The 14,891-nt window shown below is 37.7% G+C and overlaps 1 protein-coding gene across 2 annotated transcripts; it reads right to left on the reverse strand.

The window, feature by feature from the left end:
• Positions 1-3,971: 3,971 nt before the first annotated feature.
• Positions 3,972-14,186, reverse strand: LOC127988450 (hepatoma-derived growth factor-related protein 2). 2 transcript variants are annotated; one of them, XM_052591211.1, is made up of 16 exons: positions 13,959-14,186; positions 13,374-13,450; positions 12,723-12,861; positions 12,466-12,636; positions 11,665-11,787; positions 11,491-11,556; positions 11,209-11,398; positions 10,929-11,013; positions 8,561-8,852; positions 8,342-8,472; positions 6,590-6,657; positions 6,418-6,488; positions 5,896-5,997; positions 4,970-5,123; positions 4,768-4,891; positions 3,972-4,682 (listed from the first exon to the last, which is right to left on the reverse strand). In XM_052591211.1, the coding sequence occupies exons 1-16, from the start codon at positions 14,028-14,030 to the stop codon at positions 4,553-4,555; spliced, it is 1,995 nt and encodes a 664-aa protein (XP_052447171.1). In that variant the 5' UTR covers positions 14,031-14,186; the 3' UTR covers positions 3,972-4,552. The 2 variants fall into 2 exon arrangements, with proteins under 2 accessions (XP_052447171.1, XP_052447170.1); XM_052591210.1 differs by having other exon boundaries at positions 8,561-8,858.
• Between the last annotated feature and the right edge of the window lie 705 nt (positions 14,187-14,891).

The raw sequence follows: 14,891 nt of genomic DNA on the forward strand, positions 1-14,891 counted from the left end.
TCTGCCTATTTCTGAATGTAATGGCAATGTTGATAATAAAAATGGAGCCCCTAAATCAAGTGCTGCTCTGAAAAATGGTAGTGTGTTAAACGACTAAAGTGCCAATGCTTAAAGTATTTTATTGTAGCTGTCCATACAACACCTGACACTAATACACACATGGAGGTCAAAACTGAAAATTATTTATTGATTGTTGCATTGAGAATTTTCAGTTGGATCTACAAATGTGCAAATGTTAAAAGACATTCAGTTCATTTAATTTACTGGAGCCAACTGAAGATTTTAATGCAGTAAATAAAAAAATAAAATAAAAACACTGGTCCCCTGTTAGATGGTGAAGTGTGACGCCTGATTGGCTGACCTTACATTTATCAATATTTCACATTCTCACCATCTCTGAATGCTATGGCAAGGATGATAATATAATGTTACAATATATGTTGATTGTAACATTGATTTAGAAATTTAGCCAATTGAATATTTTCAAAGTCAACATGAAATTCTGAAGAAATGTCAAAGCAACCAAAGAGATGTCGCAGTTTACCATTTAACAGGGGACCTAAGTGTTCAGATCAACATTAGCACTATCTATCTATCTATCTATCTATCTATCTATCTATCTATCTATCTATCTATCTATCTATCTATCTATCTATCTATCTATCCATCTATCCATCCATCCATCCATCCATCCATCCATCGATCTATCTATCTATTAAAAAAATGCACAAATTGGCCTCCAAGATCAAACCGGTCCCCAGTTAGATGGTGAAGTATGACGTGATCTGTTTGGTTGCCTTTACATTTAACACATTACATTTATTTATTTATTTATTTCTGAATATAATGGCAATGTTGATAATACCCTAAAAATGGAGCCTCTGAAAAATGTCAGTGTTAAACAGCTAAAGTGGCATAGTTAAAAGGTGTTTTACTGAACTCAATTGAAATTTTTCAATGCAGCAAGCTAACATATAATATTGTTTCTTAAGTTAACATATAATATTGTTTCTTAAGTTAACATATAATGTAGTTTCTTAAGTTAACATATAATGTAGTTTCTTAAGTTAACATATAATATTGTTTCTTAATTTAACATATAATGTTAATGTGTCTGTGATGTAAGAAGAGGTGATTCAGTCTAACAGGCGTCACACATCACCATCTAACTGGGGACCAAACTCATTTTATCTAACACATGCACTCTTTACTGACAGAAGTATTGACATGCAATTGTTATCTTAAAGAGCTCTTTCTGCTCTTTTTAACCCATAAATTTGTTTTGTTGATGTAAATTAAACAAACTAATAATGCTTTACTTGAGAAATTAATGTAATTATTTTTCTTATCGCCTTTTATTGTTTGATTAGCATTAATGCCAACACTTAACTCGAGCCACAAGACAAGATTTTTACAGATACAAAAAAAAGGAATCTTAATGACCAACTTCTGGTCTAAAAATGTTTGACTGGAAAAATCATCTTGTAATCAATATAATTTCAGTTCTACTTTCTGAGTATGAATTATCATATGCAGTAAAAACAACAACACTCAAGCTCTGTAAAAGGTTTTGTTCAACTGCCTGGATTCTCTCCTGCATGATTTTATCTGAGTCTCTTTAGACATTGGAACCGTACATGAATTATGAGCTTCTAGAAGTAGGATCACAATTTGTCAGTCATCACCGATGAGACGTTGAGAGTGACTGACTGAAAGTGAACTCCTTTTCACAAACTGAACATACAAATAAACACATAACAAATAACATAATAGTCGTATTAAGTAGAAACAATAAGTGCTCTCTATATATTCAAAGTTCAAATAGAGAAAGATAACAGATCTATAAATAACTACAAAACCTGTTATAGCCTACATACTAATAACAGTCTAGATATGTTATCAAACCTAACTTGCGAGCATCAGGGAGTCACTCTCAAAATGCGAGGTATTAAAATTGCTTTTAAATACGCGTACATGTTTCGATTTAATGATCGCGGGAACACTCGGCGGTGCTGAGCGTACATTATAGATTACAAGACATTCATTTTGTCAGACACTCTACAACGAATCCTCCTTTGATGTTTCTAATCGGCCATTGAGGGTCATTTTTGTTTGTGTTGAACAGAAAAAAGTCAAATAATAAAAACAATTCCACACAGACTAAACTGTACATGCTAAACGTACACAGCAACAGGTCTGTGCATGTAGTGGTGATTTCTCTAGAGTAAAGCACACTGGTCCCCTGTTAGATGGTGAAGTGTGACGCCTGATTGGCTGTAATAATTCACATTCTCACCATCTCTGAATGTTATGGCAAGGATGGTAATATAATGTTACAATATATGTTGATTGTAACATTGATTTAGAAATTTAGCCAATTGAATATTTTCAAAGTTAACATGAAATTGGCAAGAAATGTCAAAGCAACCAAAGAGATGTCGCAGTTTACCATTTAACAGGGGACCTAAGTGTTCAGATCAACATTAGCACTATTCCATCTATCCATCCATCCATCCATCCATCCATCTATCTATATATCTATCTATCTATCAAAAAAAAAGAAATAAAAAAAAAAATTGGCCTCCAAGATCAAACCGGTCCCCAGTTAGATGGTGAAGTATGACGTGATCTGTTTGGTTGCCTTTACATTTAACACATTACATTTATTTATTTATTTATTTTTGAATATAATGGCAATGTTGATAATACCATAAAACAATTGAGCCTCTGGAAAATGTCAGTGTTAAACAGCTAAAGTGGCATAGTTAAAAGGTGTTTTACTGAACTCAACTGAAATTTTTCAATGCAGCAAGCTAACATATAATATTGTTTAAGTTAACATATAATGTTGTTTCTTAAGTTAACATATAATATTGTTTCTTAAGTTAACATATAATATTGTTTCTTAAGTTAACATATAATGTAGTTTCTTAAGTTAACATAATATTGTTTCTTAATTTAACATATAATGTTAATGTGTCTGTGATGTAAGAAGAGGTGATTCAGTCTAACAGGCGTCACACGTCACCATCTAACTGGGGACCAAACTCATTTTATCTAACACATGCACTCTTTACTGACAAAAGTATTGACATGCAATTGTTACCTTAAAGAGCTCTTTATTTTAGCTATCCTCAAATTAACTATAGTGTCTTGCTTGTTTTGTCTTATTATCTGTGTGATTGCATTCATATATTGAGAAGTGTATTTGTATTAGTCTCAAGCCCCGAAAATATCTGCATGTCATACTAATTTATTAAACATTTTGGATTTCTATTAGAATATTTCTTCAATGGAGATATAGTGTGAATGTTTCAAAGTTTAGAGTTGCATTTAAATACAGTTAGATTGTAAAGAAACACTTGGTACAATTGCCCTAATGTTTCCACACACAGTTGCATTGCAGTCTATGGAGGTCCCCTGTTGGATAGGTAGATGTCACTCAGGTCACCACTTGGCATGTTTTTTAAAAAAAATTAAAAATGCATTTTTTCAGTTATATTATGAAAAAAGACCTCAAATGAAAATTTTGTATGTAATTTTTGTTTCTTAAAAATGACCAGAAACACTGGTCCCCTCCTGGTCAGTGTAGAGCGATAGTCCCCTCTTAGTAACATAGACGTGTATGTGTGTGTGTGTGTGTGTGTACCGTAAAAAGCAGTCTATACTATGAAATATGTACTAGGCAGTACGTTATTATCATATTCTGAACAATATAAAACATGGTCCTTCTATGAAAACATTCAAAGTTGTGGCCATCATGCGGAATTTTTTATTTATTCCTTCACGGATACTAAAAAAAAAAAAAAAAAAATCTCAGACCAAGTTACACAGCACTAGAAACAGGTTTATAATAAGAAAGAGAAGCGTGTTTTATGACATACAAATAAAGAATAGCATTATTATGGGTCAACCTATGCAGATGTAAGCTGTTATAATCAGAATACCAAAACAACGGACAACAAACGGTCTACGGTTTGTTAGTTTAGTGAAAGTCCAAAGACACTGAAGGTTATGAAATCCATACCAGACAGATCAGATGTAGATTGTAGATGTAGTAATAATAATAATGATGATGTTGAAGCCTCATGATCTCTTGCTGTATGGCGTAGTGGGTCAAAGAACACAAAACCAGACTGCTCTGCTTTTTTTTTTTTTTTTTTTTAAAGCATTTTCCTTAATTTTTCATTAAAAAGACCCCCCCCCCCCCAAAAAAAAAAAAGAAAAGGTTTTACTCATAAAAAGCAGCTACATAGTACAAGCAAAGTCTTCAAATACAATAGGGCTTGGGTGTTCTTCCTCCAAGACGTCAGCGTGGTTCTGAAATAAAACGCTCGCCCTCGATGGACCAAACGTGGGGAGTGCAGAATCATCCACATCCAACATTTAGATGAAGGCGCTTGTTTCGCCTCATGACGTCCCGGTTCAAAAGTGCTAACGATGTTCATATCACGTTTTATGTACAACACGAAAAACTCATGTAAGTCACAAAGGTGGGCAGACACAAGTAACACGAATGAACGGAGGAAGTTAAAGTGTGTCTGTGAAGCGTTCAGCTCTCAGAAGACATCTGCTCGTCCTGCGCTCTGCTGTCCTCTTTTACCTCTGTGTCTTCTGCCAGATCGGCCGCTGGGGAGTCAGCTGGGAGCGTCTGCTGATCTGCTGGCTCATCTGGATTGGGCCTGGAAGACGAATACTAAATTAATTGGCAAGTGGTGTGATTATTTTGCTTAAGGACCAAGAAGGCGAAAGGTGGCCGCTCTTCACCTGATGCCGTTCGGGGATTGGTGCTCATCGCGTTTCTCTTGGTCTGTGGGTTGGGGGTTGTTTTCCGATTCAGAAACGTCTTTTTTCTCATTTTCTGATTCACCGTTCACTGGTTTGGAGTCGTCTGGAAGGAACAAGCATGGTTTAAAACAAAATTTGAATACTGCACGTGAAAACGTATTTAAAAAAATGACCCGTTTACCTGTGTTTTGCGCGTCTTGTTCGTTGGCTTCTTGGTTCTTTTCATCTGGTTTTGGTTTAGTGGTCTCAATCTTGCCAATGAACTGGAGCTTTAGTTTATTGTAGACCGCAGTGGCCTTCTCCATAACAGCACTGCTAGCTTTGTATCGCCGAATCTAAAAGACAGAAGACAGTCAGAAGCATCGAGGAACGATGGCTTCGTCTATCGGCCCAACCCTAGTTCAGATCCAAGCGTAAACGACGCATCTGCGTGCATAACGTTACGTTGTATACATGCGCTATAGGGTGACTCACAGAAAACATAACTGTTGAATAAAGTCGTTGTTTTTGTTTTCTTTGAGCACAAAAACTATTTTCGTAGCTTTGTAAAATTACGGTTGAACCCCTGATGTCACATGGACTATTTTAAGTGAAGTGACATTCAGCCAAGTATGGTGACCCATACTCAGAATTTGTGCTCTGCATTTAACCCATCCGAAATGCACACACACAGAGCAGTGAACACACACAAACACACTCTGTGAACACACACCCGGAGCAGTGGGCAGCCATTTATGCTGCGGCACCCGGGGAGCAGTTGGGGGTTCAGTGCCTTGCTCAAGGACACCTAAGTCGTGGTATTGAAGGTGGAGAGAGAGCTGTTCATGCACTCCCCCCACCCACAATTCCGTCCAGCCCGAGACTAGAACCCACAACCCTTCGATTGGGAGCCCAACCCTCTAACCATTAGGCCACAACTTCCCCTAACAATGTCCTTGCTATGTTTCTGCTCTTGTAACTCATTAGAAATATCTAAATTTGTGTTCTGAAGACGAACAAAGGACTTACGGGTTTGGAACGACATGCGGGTGAGTTATTAAATGACAGAATTTTCATTTTTGGGTGAACTATCCCTTTAAACGGATTCTAAATGGCAAATGTTTGTACCTTTTTGAGTGTAGCTATAACATCTGCATTCTTCTGCAAGATTTGAGTGGTTACTTGTACTGAGCTGATGTCGTCCAGGGCCTGCAGACACTTCTCAATGTCCTACAGATCGAAAGGAAGCAGAAGACAAGATGCAGAATGATACCAGGGAATTCACACATCATCTCATTTTCACACGTACAGCCTCTGATATATATATATATATATATATATATATATATATATATATATATATATATATATATATATATATATATATATATATATATATATATATATATGACTAAATTCAACAGCATTTTGAAAGTTTAGAGGGTCATGTGTGGTTCATTAAATACCACTGAACCATATGAACAGGTTTGAATCAACTGATTCAATGAATCAACATCCTAGGAGAGTATGACCAAACTCGTTGCTTGTTTGTACACTAGACTTTGCAGTAAAATTGGTAGAATAATGTTTCCAGTCATTTTAATTTTGTGTTTTAAGTGACATGGGTAGGCTGATGATGTCAGTACTTACTGGGTTGTCAACTTTCAGGGCAAACTTGATTTCTGTGTGGAGCTTCTGGAGTTTCTCTTCTGGAGAGGGTTCTGGATTTATAGACAGGGCGACAGAAACAAGAGTTAAAGTCTGACGGCCTGTGAAATGACTCGAAAGGACTGAACAGCCATGAGAACATGTTTCAATTGACCTTTTTTCTTCTCGACTTTCTTCTCGGATAGACGCGTTGGCTTCCGTTTCGGCTTCTCGGCCTTAGGCCTTGAGGGAAACAGTGGTGTTATTTTCAGTGTTATTATAGTTAACTAAAAGAAAATTATTATAAAAAAAAAAAACAACAACACATTTTTGTTACTTGAAAAAAATACACATGAAAAAAAAAATATATAATATTTTTTTCTTCTGCTTATCTAGAAGCCTATGCAACATTTCTTATTTTAATTTAGTAAACTAATAATAAACTAAAACTGAAAATAACATCATAAAAATGAAACTTATTTTAAAAAGGGAAAAAAACATTAACTAACATTAAGGGGGGGGGGGGGGGGGGGTTTGGGTGAAATGCTATTTCATGCGTACTGAGTTTTTTACACTGTTAAAGAGTTGGATTCCCATGCTAAACATGGACAAAGTTTCAAAAATTAAGTTGTACGTTTGAAGGAGTATTTTTGTTCCAAAAAAACCTCTTCCGGTTTGTCACAAGTTTCGGAAAGTTTTTTTCGAGTATGGCTCTGTGTGACGTTAGATGGAGCGGAATTTCCTTATATGGGTCCTAATATGGGTCTACCGGAAGAGCGCGCGCTCCCGTATAGCAGAGCAGAGAGAGCACAGACATTCACTGATCAGAGCGAGAGCGTCGCGAAATGTCACAAAAGACGTGTGTTTTTGGTTGCCAGGGCAAGACAACCCTACACAGATAACCAAAAGAGAAACAGCATTAAGGCACCAGTGGACGGAGTTTATTTTAACAGAGCATCAACGGAGTTATGCAAGTGTTTTTGTTTGTTCCCTGCATTTCGGATTGCACATCGTTTATTTCTTAAGGATAATGCAGTCCCAACGGAAAAGGGTCACGATCGTGTGCTGGAACCGCATGCGGTGAGTAAAACTGCTTCAAATATCTCTGTGTTGTTAACTTAGCTATCGGCGCGTAAGAACATCAAGTAAACAACATGCGATGTTGTCATCAAACTGCACTTTCCACATGTACAGCTTAAAAAAAAAAAAGACGACATAAAGTGGAACTTAGTCATTTTCCAAAACCGCTAAGCAAATATATACAGTTTCAGTACATACCACATAGCATAGCGCCTTTGCTGATGCTGCTCTTGTTAAATTTCAGCATCTGGATCTGTGTCACAGCTTCCACATGCTCTCAACTCAAAATCCTACTGGCGCTCGTGATTCTTTAGCTCCGCCCACACGTCACGCCTCTAGGCGCTCGTGTTTTTCCGGGAAAAATCGGTACAGACTATCTTTCTCTTATAAATATAATAAAAATAAAGACTTTTTGGAGTTATGAAGGATGCAGTACTACTCTATAGGTACTCAAGATTAACAGGATATTGAGTGAAAACGAGCATTTCACCCCCCCTTTAAACTATTATAGTATCTCAATTATACTGGTTTTTCTTAATTTAAACTACTAAACTAAATTCTTTAAAATAAACGAAAATCTTTTTTTTATTAATTGAAATACAAATAAAACCGTAATAATAAAAATAATATAAAAATATAAGATGTAACACTTTACAAAGAAAAAACTTAAAATAAAAAAACGTTATAGATACAAAAATAAGTTGCATTGGCAACTTATTGAAATAAAAGTAAATTAAAAGGTAAAACAAAATACAAAAAATTATAAGTGACAAAAACACACAATCAAATTACCAATGTAAAACTAAAGGCTAATTCAGAACACTAATAAATATTCCCAAATACATGCCTGGTTTTGTCTTTCTCCTCTGATCTCTGATGCTTCTTTTCTTTGATCTTCCTCTCTTTTTTCTCTTTCACCTCCTTCTCCTTCTTCTGCCGCCCTTTCTGGCTGTCTCGACGTTTGGCGGATTTCTTCCCCTGAAGAGGAAACACAACAACCCACAGTGTCAACATTTTGAGCGGCGACACTAGTAGAAAGAGTCTGGGTGAAGTTCTGCTGACTGGCCTCTGCAGGTGCTGGCGAGTCGGAGTCTGAAGGTGCGGGGATGGGGGGAGGCGGAGGCTTCTTGGATTTTTTGAGAGGGTGATCATCCACTTCATCGTCCGAGCTGCTGCTGCCACTGCTGCTTCCTTTCTTGGCCTTGTTCTCCTTCTCCTTTTTTCTTTGCTCTTCCTCCTCTTTCTCTCGCTCCCGAAGCCGACGGAGCTCTTCAGCCTCCTCTTTCTTCCTTCGCTCCTCCAGTTCCTTCCGCCGTTCCTCGTCTCTCTTCTTCCACTCGCTGACACGGTCTGTCTCACTGTCACTTTGAATAAAAAAATTTAAACTCAATCATCCATGTGTTCCTCAGAAATTCACAGAATACTTGTTATAACTATGTTCTTTCAAGTCATAATCATGTGAATTGTATTTTTGACGTCAAATTAAAGGGATAGTTCCCGGACGAGCCCCCAATTTCCAAGCGTGTACCATCAACTTCTTTTGAATTTTATTTGGTAATCCACTTTCAGGAGCTGACAGTGCCAAAATAATAAACAAATTGTGCTAAATATTAAACCCTGTAAATTACCTATCCAAAATAAAGAAGCAAAAACAAAAAAAAAAAAAAATTACAATTCTCTTAACCTAACTACCTAATCCAAAAACAGAGATCCAAACATTACAAAAACAAAAGGTGGCGTCTAGCTCCCTACTTTCCCAAAACTATTAACAATATTCACAATAAAGATTTACAAAGAATTCTGTCATTAATTACTCACCCTCATGTCGTTCCAAACCTGTAATGGTGCGTTCACACCAGACGCGAATTAAGCGTTAAGCGCGATTTACATCTTGCTTGGAAGAAATAGATTAATTGAATAAAGACCAAAAGACCAAATATTACCTGTTAGATTTACCCAAAACAAATTATATTTAATGTTGAACTACTAAAGAGACATCAGTGTCAGCGGCAAATGTCAGAAGGACTAGCCGAGTCGAGGCTGCTCTTGGCATATACATGAGCACTGAGCTCCCGTCTTCATAAATAAACAGATTTGACACCATAACAATAATATTTTGAAAATAATCAGAATAAATGGTGGTTGAAATCACATTGTTACGTGAACTCAACTGGCAGAAGCCCCTCCCATAATGCGAATTCACGTCGTTAAGTGAAGTTGCAAAGTTAATTTCATGCAAGAATTAAGCGAATAAACTCAAAACGTTCAAACGTCCAACTACACGCAAATAAATCAATCTATTCACGCAATTCGCGTCTTGTGTGAACGCACAGTTAGACACCAAATTAAGATATTTTTGATGAGTTACAAGAGCTCTCTGACCCTGCATTGACAGCAAGGATCTTACAAGATCAAGGCTCAGAAACATAGCAAGGACATCATTAAAATAGTGCTTAAGATACAGTTTAGAAGATTTTCTTACACAACCATCAATTCACTTTAGAAGGCCCTTGTTAACCCACTGGAGCTAAGTAGAGCACTTTTTATGATGGATGCATGCACTTTTTTTGGGCTTCAAAATCTCGGCCCCCATTATAAAGTATTATAGAGCCAGGACATTTTAAATATAACTGATTGTATTCCTCTGAAAGAAGAAAGTCATATAGAGCTAGGATGGCTTGAGGGTGAGTAAATCATGAGGTAATTTTCATTTTTGGGTGAACTATCCCTTTAACTGATTTATGACGGAAAGTAAATACTAGGGCTGCACGATATTGGGAAAAAATAACATTGCGATATTTTATTTTTCTGCGATATATATTGCGATATGAAATCGAATCAATTTTTTTTCTTACAAACAAAAATGGAGTGAGCACACTAACATTCTCATTTTAAATGATTTAAACATCGACAACATTGTGTCAGTTGAATAATATGCGCGAGGGAGAGAGCAAGACAGCGCTCGTGTTGTTTGAAGACTGTGAGCGTGTGGCCGGGGCTGGCTGGCTCTCTCTCTCTGTCTGTCCCTCTGTCACTCTCTTGCGCTCTCTCTCTCTCTCTCTGTCTCTCTCATGCGCGCGCTCTCGCGCTCTCTCTCGTGCGTGCTTTCTCTCTCTTTTCTCTCTGTTTCTCTCGCTCTCTCTCTCTGCCCTGTTAAACTGACAGGACTTAAAAACACGTGCATAATGTGTTGGATAAACATGATAAAGTTTCACTCTACGATGGTTAAGCTGTGCAATTAATCCGCGAATCACATTCGTCAAGAGCCGGGGAGCGGCTGGCCAGTACAGTTAATGAATAAAGGATCAACTACGACAGCCTACATCGCACATCCTGCGATGTGACTATCGTGGATTCGTACATCGCGATATCAATGCTTAAAGGACACATCGTGCAGCCCTAGTGAATACTATATTCATCATATTGAAACTCACCTGTCGCTGTCTGATGAAGAAGAAGGAGCCCTCTCTGGAGCTGGTTTGGATTTCCTTCCTCGTGGCTTTGGTGGAGGTTTCTCCGCTTGGAGAATGACGCCAAAAAAAAAAAAAAGTGTCCTTTAGTATTCTGATGTACTTGTCTAGGATTCCTGATATCCGAGGACAACGGTCTCAGGTAATGTTTCCATCCACTGTGCTGCCATTAAACGCAACTACTCAACCGTTGAAACTAATTATAATATGTGCTGGATTCACCTTGCAAAGCGCATGTTCTCACCTTTCTTACGCCCTTGTGTGCCTTTCCTTGCAGGAGGAGGAGGTGGCTCTGAATCGGAGTCGGATTTGGATCCAGACTGCGATTCGGATCCAGAGACGGCCGGGCGGGGCTTCTCGTCTTCTGAATCGCTCCTGACTGCCCTCTGATCTGACCGGGAGCCCGATTCTGAATCAGAGCCAGATGATGCCTTCTACAATAATACAAAAAAAAAAAAAAAACAGTGTAAGATCCAGGAAGCATGTAATTATAGATGGCCACATGAGATCAATGAGGTGGTCTCACCTTCTTCCTGCCTCTGCTTGCTGGCTTTTTGCCGCCTCGACCGCCCGACTCCTGAGGTGTGAAGTCCTGGAGAACACATCAGTAACTCGTTTACATGATTTCAATGGGCATTTTATTAACTACACATCATTTTTTGGTAGTAATGAAGCTATGAGATGTTTGAGGCGGGAATACCTGATCGCTGTTTTTGCCGGAGTCAGAGTCCGAGCTGGGTGATGGTTCAGGTTCTGAGGGAGATCCACTCTCCTCTCCATCTCGATCACTAGATGATGCCCGTGTTCTCTTCACTGGCGGCCGCTGCAAAGTTTTAGATAAAACATGTTTTTTAGGCTAGATAAGACCCTTATTCCTTGGCTGGGATTGTGTAGTGCTCTTTGAAGCTGCAATAAAACTGCAATTTGGACCTTCAACCCACTGATTCCACTAGATGGAGAAAAATCCAGGAATGTTTTCCTCAAAAACCTTAATTTCTTGTCGACTGAAGAAAGACAGACATGAACATCTTTGATTACATGGGTGAAAATTGATTAAATTTTAATTCTGGAGTGAACTAATCCCGTAAGGCCTGTTCACACCTACAACGAAATCTATATTAGCATCCACATCAATGGACAATATGTTTTTTTTAATTATTATTATAAGCACACTGCAGTTTAGTTCTCAGCCACTTTAAATTCTCAAGTTCTTTAAAGAGGATGTGTACAACAGAATGTAAACATAAAAAAAACCCATATACTTTAGGCATAGCTATGAATACATTCATAACACAGAATGACTTCACTGCTTAAATAAATACTACTTCATTTTACCACTAGTGAATGTGTAACTAACTAAAGCCGACATTAAAAGCTTTGAAAAGAGAAATTCAGAGCACCTGAAAGTATAACGCATAAAACAGCAAGAGAAGAGAGAAACAATGACAGATGAGCTGTGGATATACAATCAGTCACGTTGGCTTGTTTCGAGTCTGGATACCTTTGCAGCGGGAGCTTTCCGCTTCACTGCCGTCTTCCTTTGATCCTCACTTCCAGAGTCAGAATCATCACTTCCTGTTTCAGCTTTCCTTGGCACCACCGCTTCCTCGTCATCTTCCGCATCACTTCCCGGCGCAGGCGGGTCGTCCTCGCTCTCCGATGACGACGCAGGCTAAACAAATACAAGGAAGATGTAACAAATCAGCATGTGCGGTCATGAAACAACAGACGATTACAGCCAGAGAAACGAAGTCTCACTGCAGGTGTGCTATAGGAGGCGTGAGGGTTGTTCTGGATTTCCCACAAGCCTTCATTGAACCCTTTCCTCTTGTTGGGCTTCCCATACTGGTCTTGGTACTTTTCATACGCAAAAAGGTCCTTGGGTGCAAGGAAGGCTCTGAAAGGAGAGTTAAAATCAGGACTATAAAAGTTGAGATGAAACAGAAGTGGCAACAGATAAACAAAAAATGTAGGGTGTAAATTTGGTTCTATGCATTTTTGTAAAATTGTCAACATCACGCTCATTTTTATGTCATTTTAATTAAACATCATGAATTTAAAACTCTCTTTTACCAAATGAAACTGTACAGATGAAGTGTTTATGATCAGATCTGCAACATGCATTTACATTTAATCATTTAGCAGACGCTTTTATCCAAACGGAAACTTACAAGTGAGAACAATACATTGGGTGGTTTTTCATTTCATGCCGACTTTAATATACGAAGGTGTCTACAAAGCTCTCCGATTGAAAAAAGAGAAAACAAATCTGGTCTTAAAAGGTTCTTCATACTTTTAAAAACACTGAGAAGACATTAAGGCAATGCACACAGCTCATAACAAATAATATGCATCCATTTATCAACATTAATAACCTGTTGCTCATTCAAATCCAGGAAATATACGTACGTTTCATGAGTCCCAAAGAAAAAAATGGGGACTTTATTAGGAGGAGGTTTGACAGCCCCTTCTGCAACATCTTCAATCTGGAGGAGAAATATTAAAAGGAGATGATCAGATGTTCTTCAGACCTTCAGTAGTGGAAGTTTATAGAATTAAGTACACATTAATGAACGAGTTTTCTCCTTTGCACCGATTAAGTCACGTGCAAGAAAGTCTTTTCATGTGTAAACATAACTACTCAACCCCCTCACTGCATTTTACATGTTTTTAAACCAAAGGAATATAAAAGCCCCAAGTCTAAATTTAGTAGTTATTCAGATTTTACCTCATCAGGCATCTAAAGATGGTTCCTAATATATAAAACACACAAATAAACAGCACTTTGAGGACACGCGACCTTTGCTGCTGCTCCTGTGAGCCTCATACATTCATAACTAGAGGTAATAATATGAAATAAACACATGATTCAGATGTTTAGACTCTTAATTAATATATAATTGGAGTTGGTTTGCAGAAGCTGTACATGTATACATATGCTGCGTGAATGGCTGGGCGCTGAGGTGAGGCTGGTGGGGGTGTGTGATCTCTCACCCGGGCCGGCCAGTGGGGGTAGCCCTTCATTTTAGCAAAGACAAGATCCCCGGGCCGGAAGTTGTGAGGCATCTTGTCGTCCCTCTGTGCACCTGCTCCTCGTCCTGCTCGTTTGTGTTCGTCCGCGGTCCGTTTCTCAGGCCGACAGACACTGAAACCTGCTCCAGATACAGCACGCGAGGAAAGGCGGTTGGTTTTCTGCAGCGGTTTCCGCTCATTCCATGTTTTGTCAACGGAAGTCCCGCCTCTCTTTAGATCGATGATTGGAGGAACGGACTGTCATTCTAAGCGTCCACCAATAGGAATGTACAATGTGTACTCCGATAAAGACTTCAATTTATTATTATATTTACATTCGCTCCGACTTCATTATGAAACGACGGGGGTGAAAATGAAACGGAGAACATAAAAATAAATTCATAAGTGTGTATTAAAATATCTACTCAAAATGCATTCACTGGAATGTAAATGCACTTTTATGAATGTATTTTTCATCTAAAAAATAATATCTACATTAATTCCCGAACGATTATTTTAGTAGTTTTGACGAATAAATATTTGCCATATACTCAGTCTTAAGATTTTGAAATGAAACAGTAAATATTAAAGATATGTATTTATTTCTTAAAAAGCGTTTGTTTCACAGACTGTATATATATATATATATATATATATATATATATATATATATATATATATATATATATATATACAGTCTTGTATATTATATTCATTCTTTAAACACAGACCGATATATTTCAAATGTTTATTTCTTTTAATTTTGATGATTGTAACTGACAACTAAGGAAAATCCAAAATTCAGTATCTCAGGAAATTAGAATAGAATATTGGAATGATGATATTCTAATTATATGACCAGCACACACACACACACACACACACACATATATATATATATATATTTTATTTGTT

The sequence above is a fragment of the Carassius gibelio genome, chromosome B22 (assembly GCF_023724105.1).
Source record: "Carassius gibelio isolate Cgi1373 ecotype wild population from Czech Republic chromosome B22, carGib1.2-hapl.c, whole genome shotgun sequence".
NCBI lineage: Eukaryota > Metazoa > Chordata > Actinopteri > Cypriniformes > Cyprinidae > Carassius > Carassius gibelio.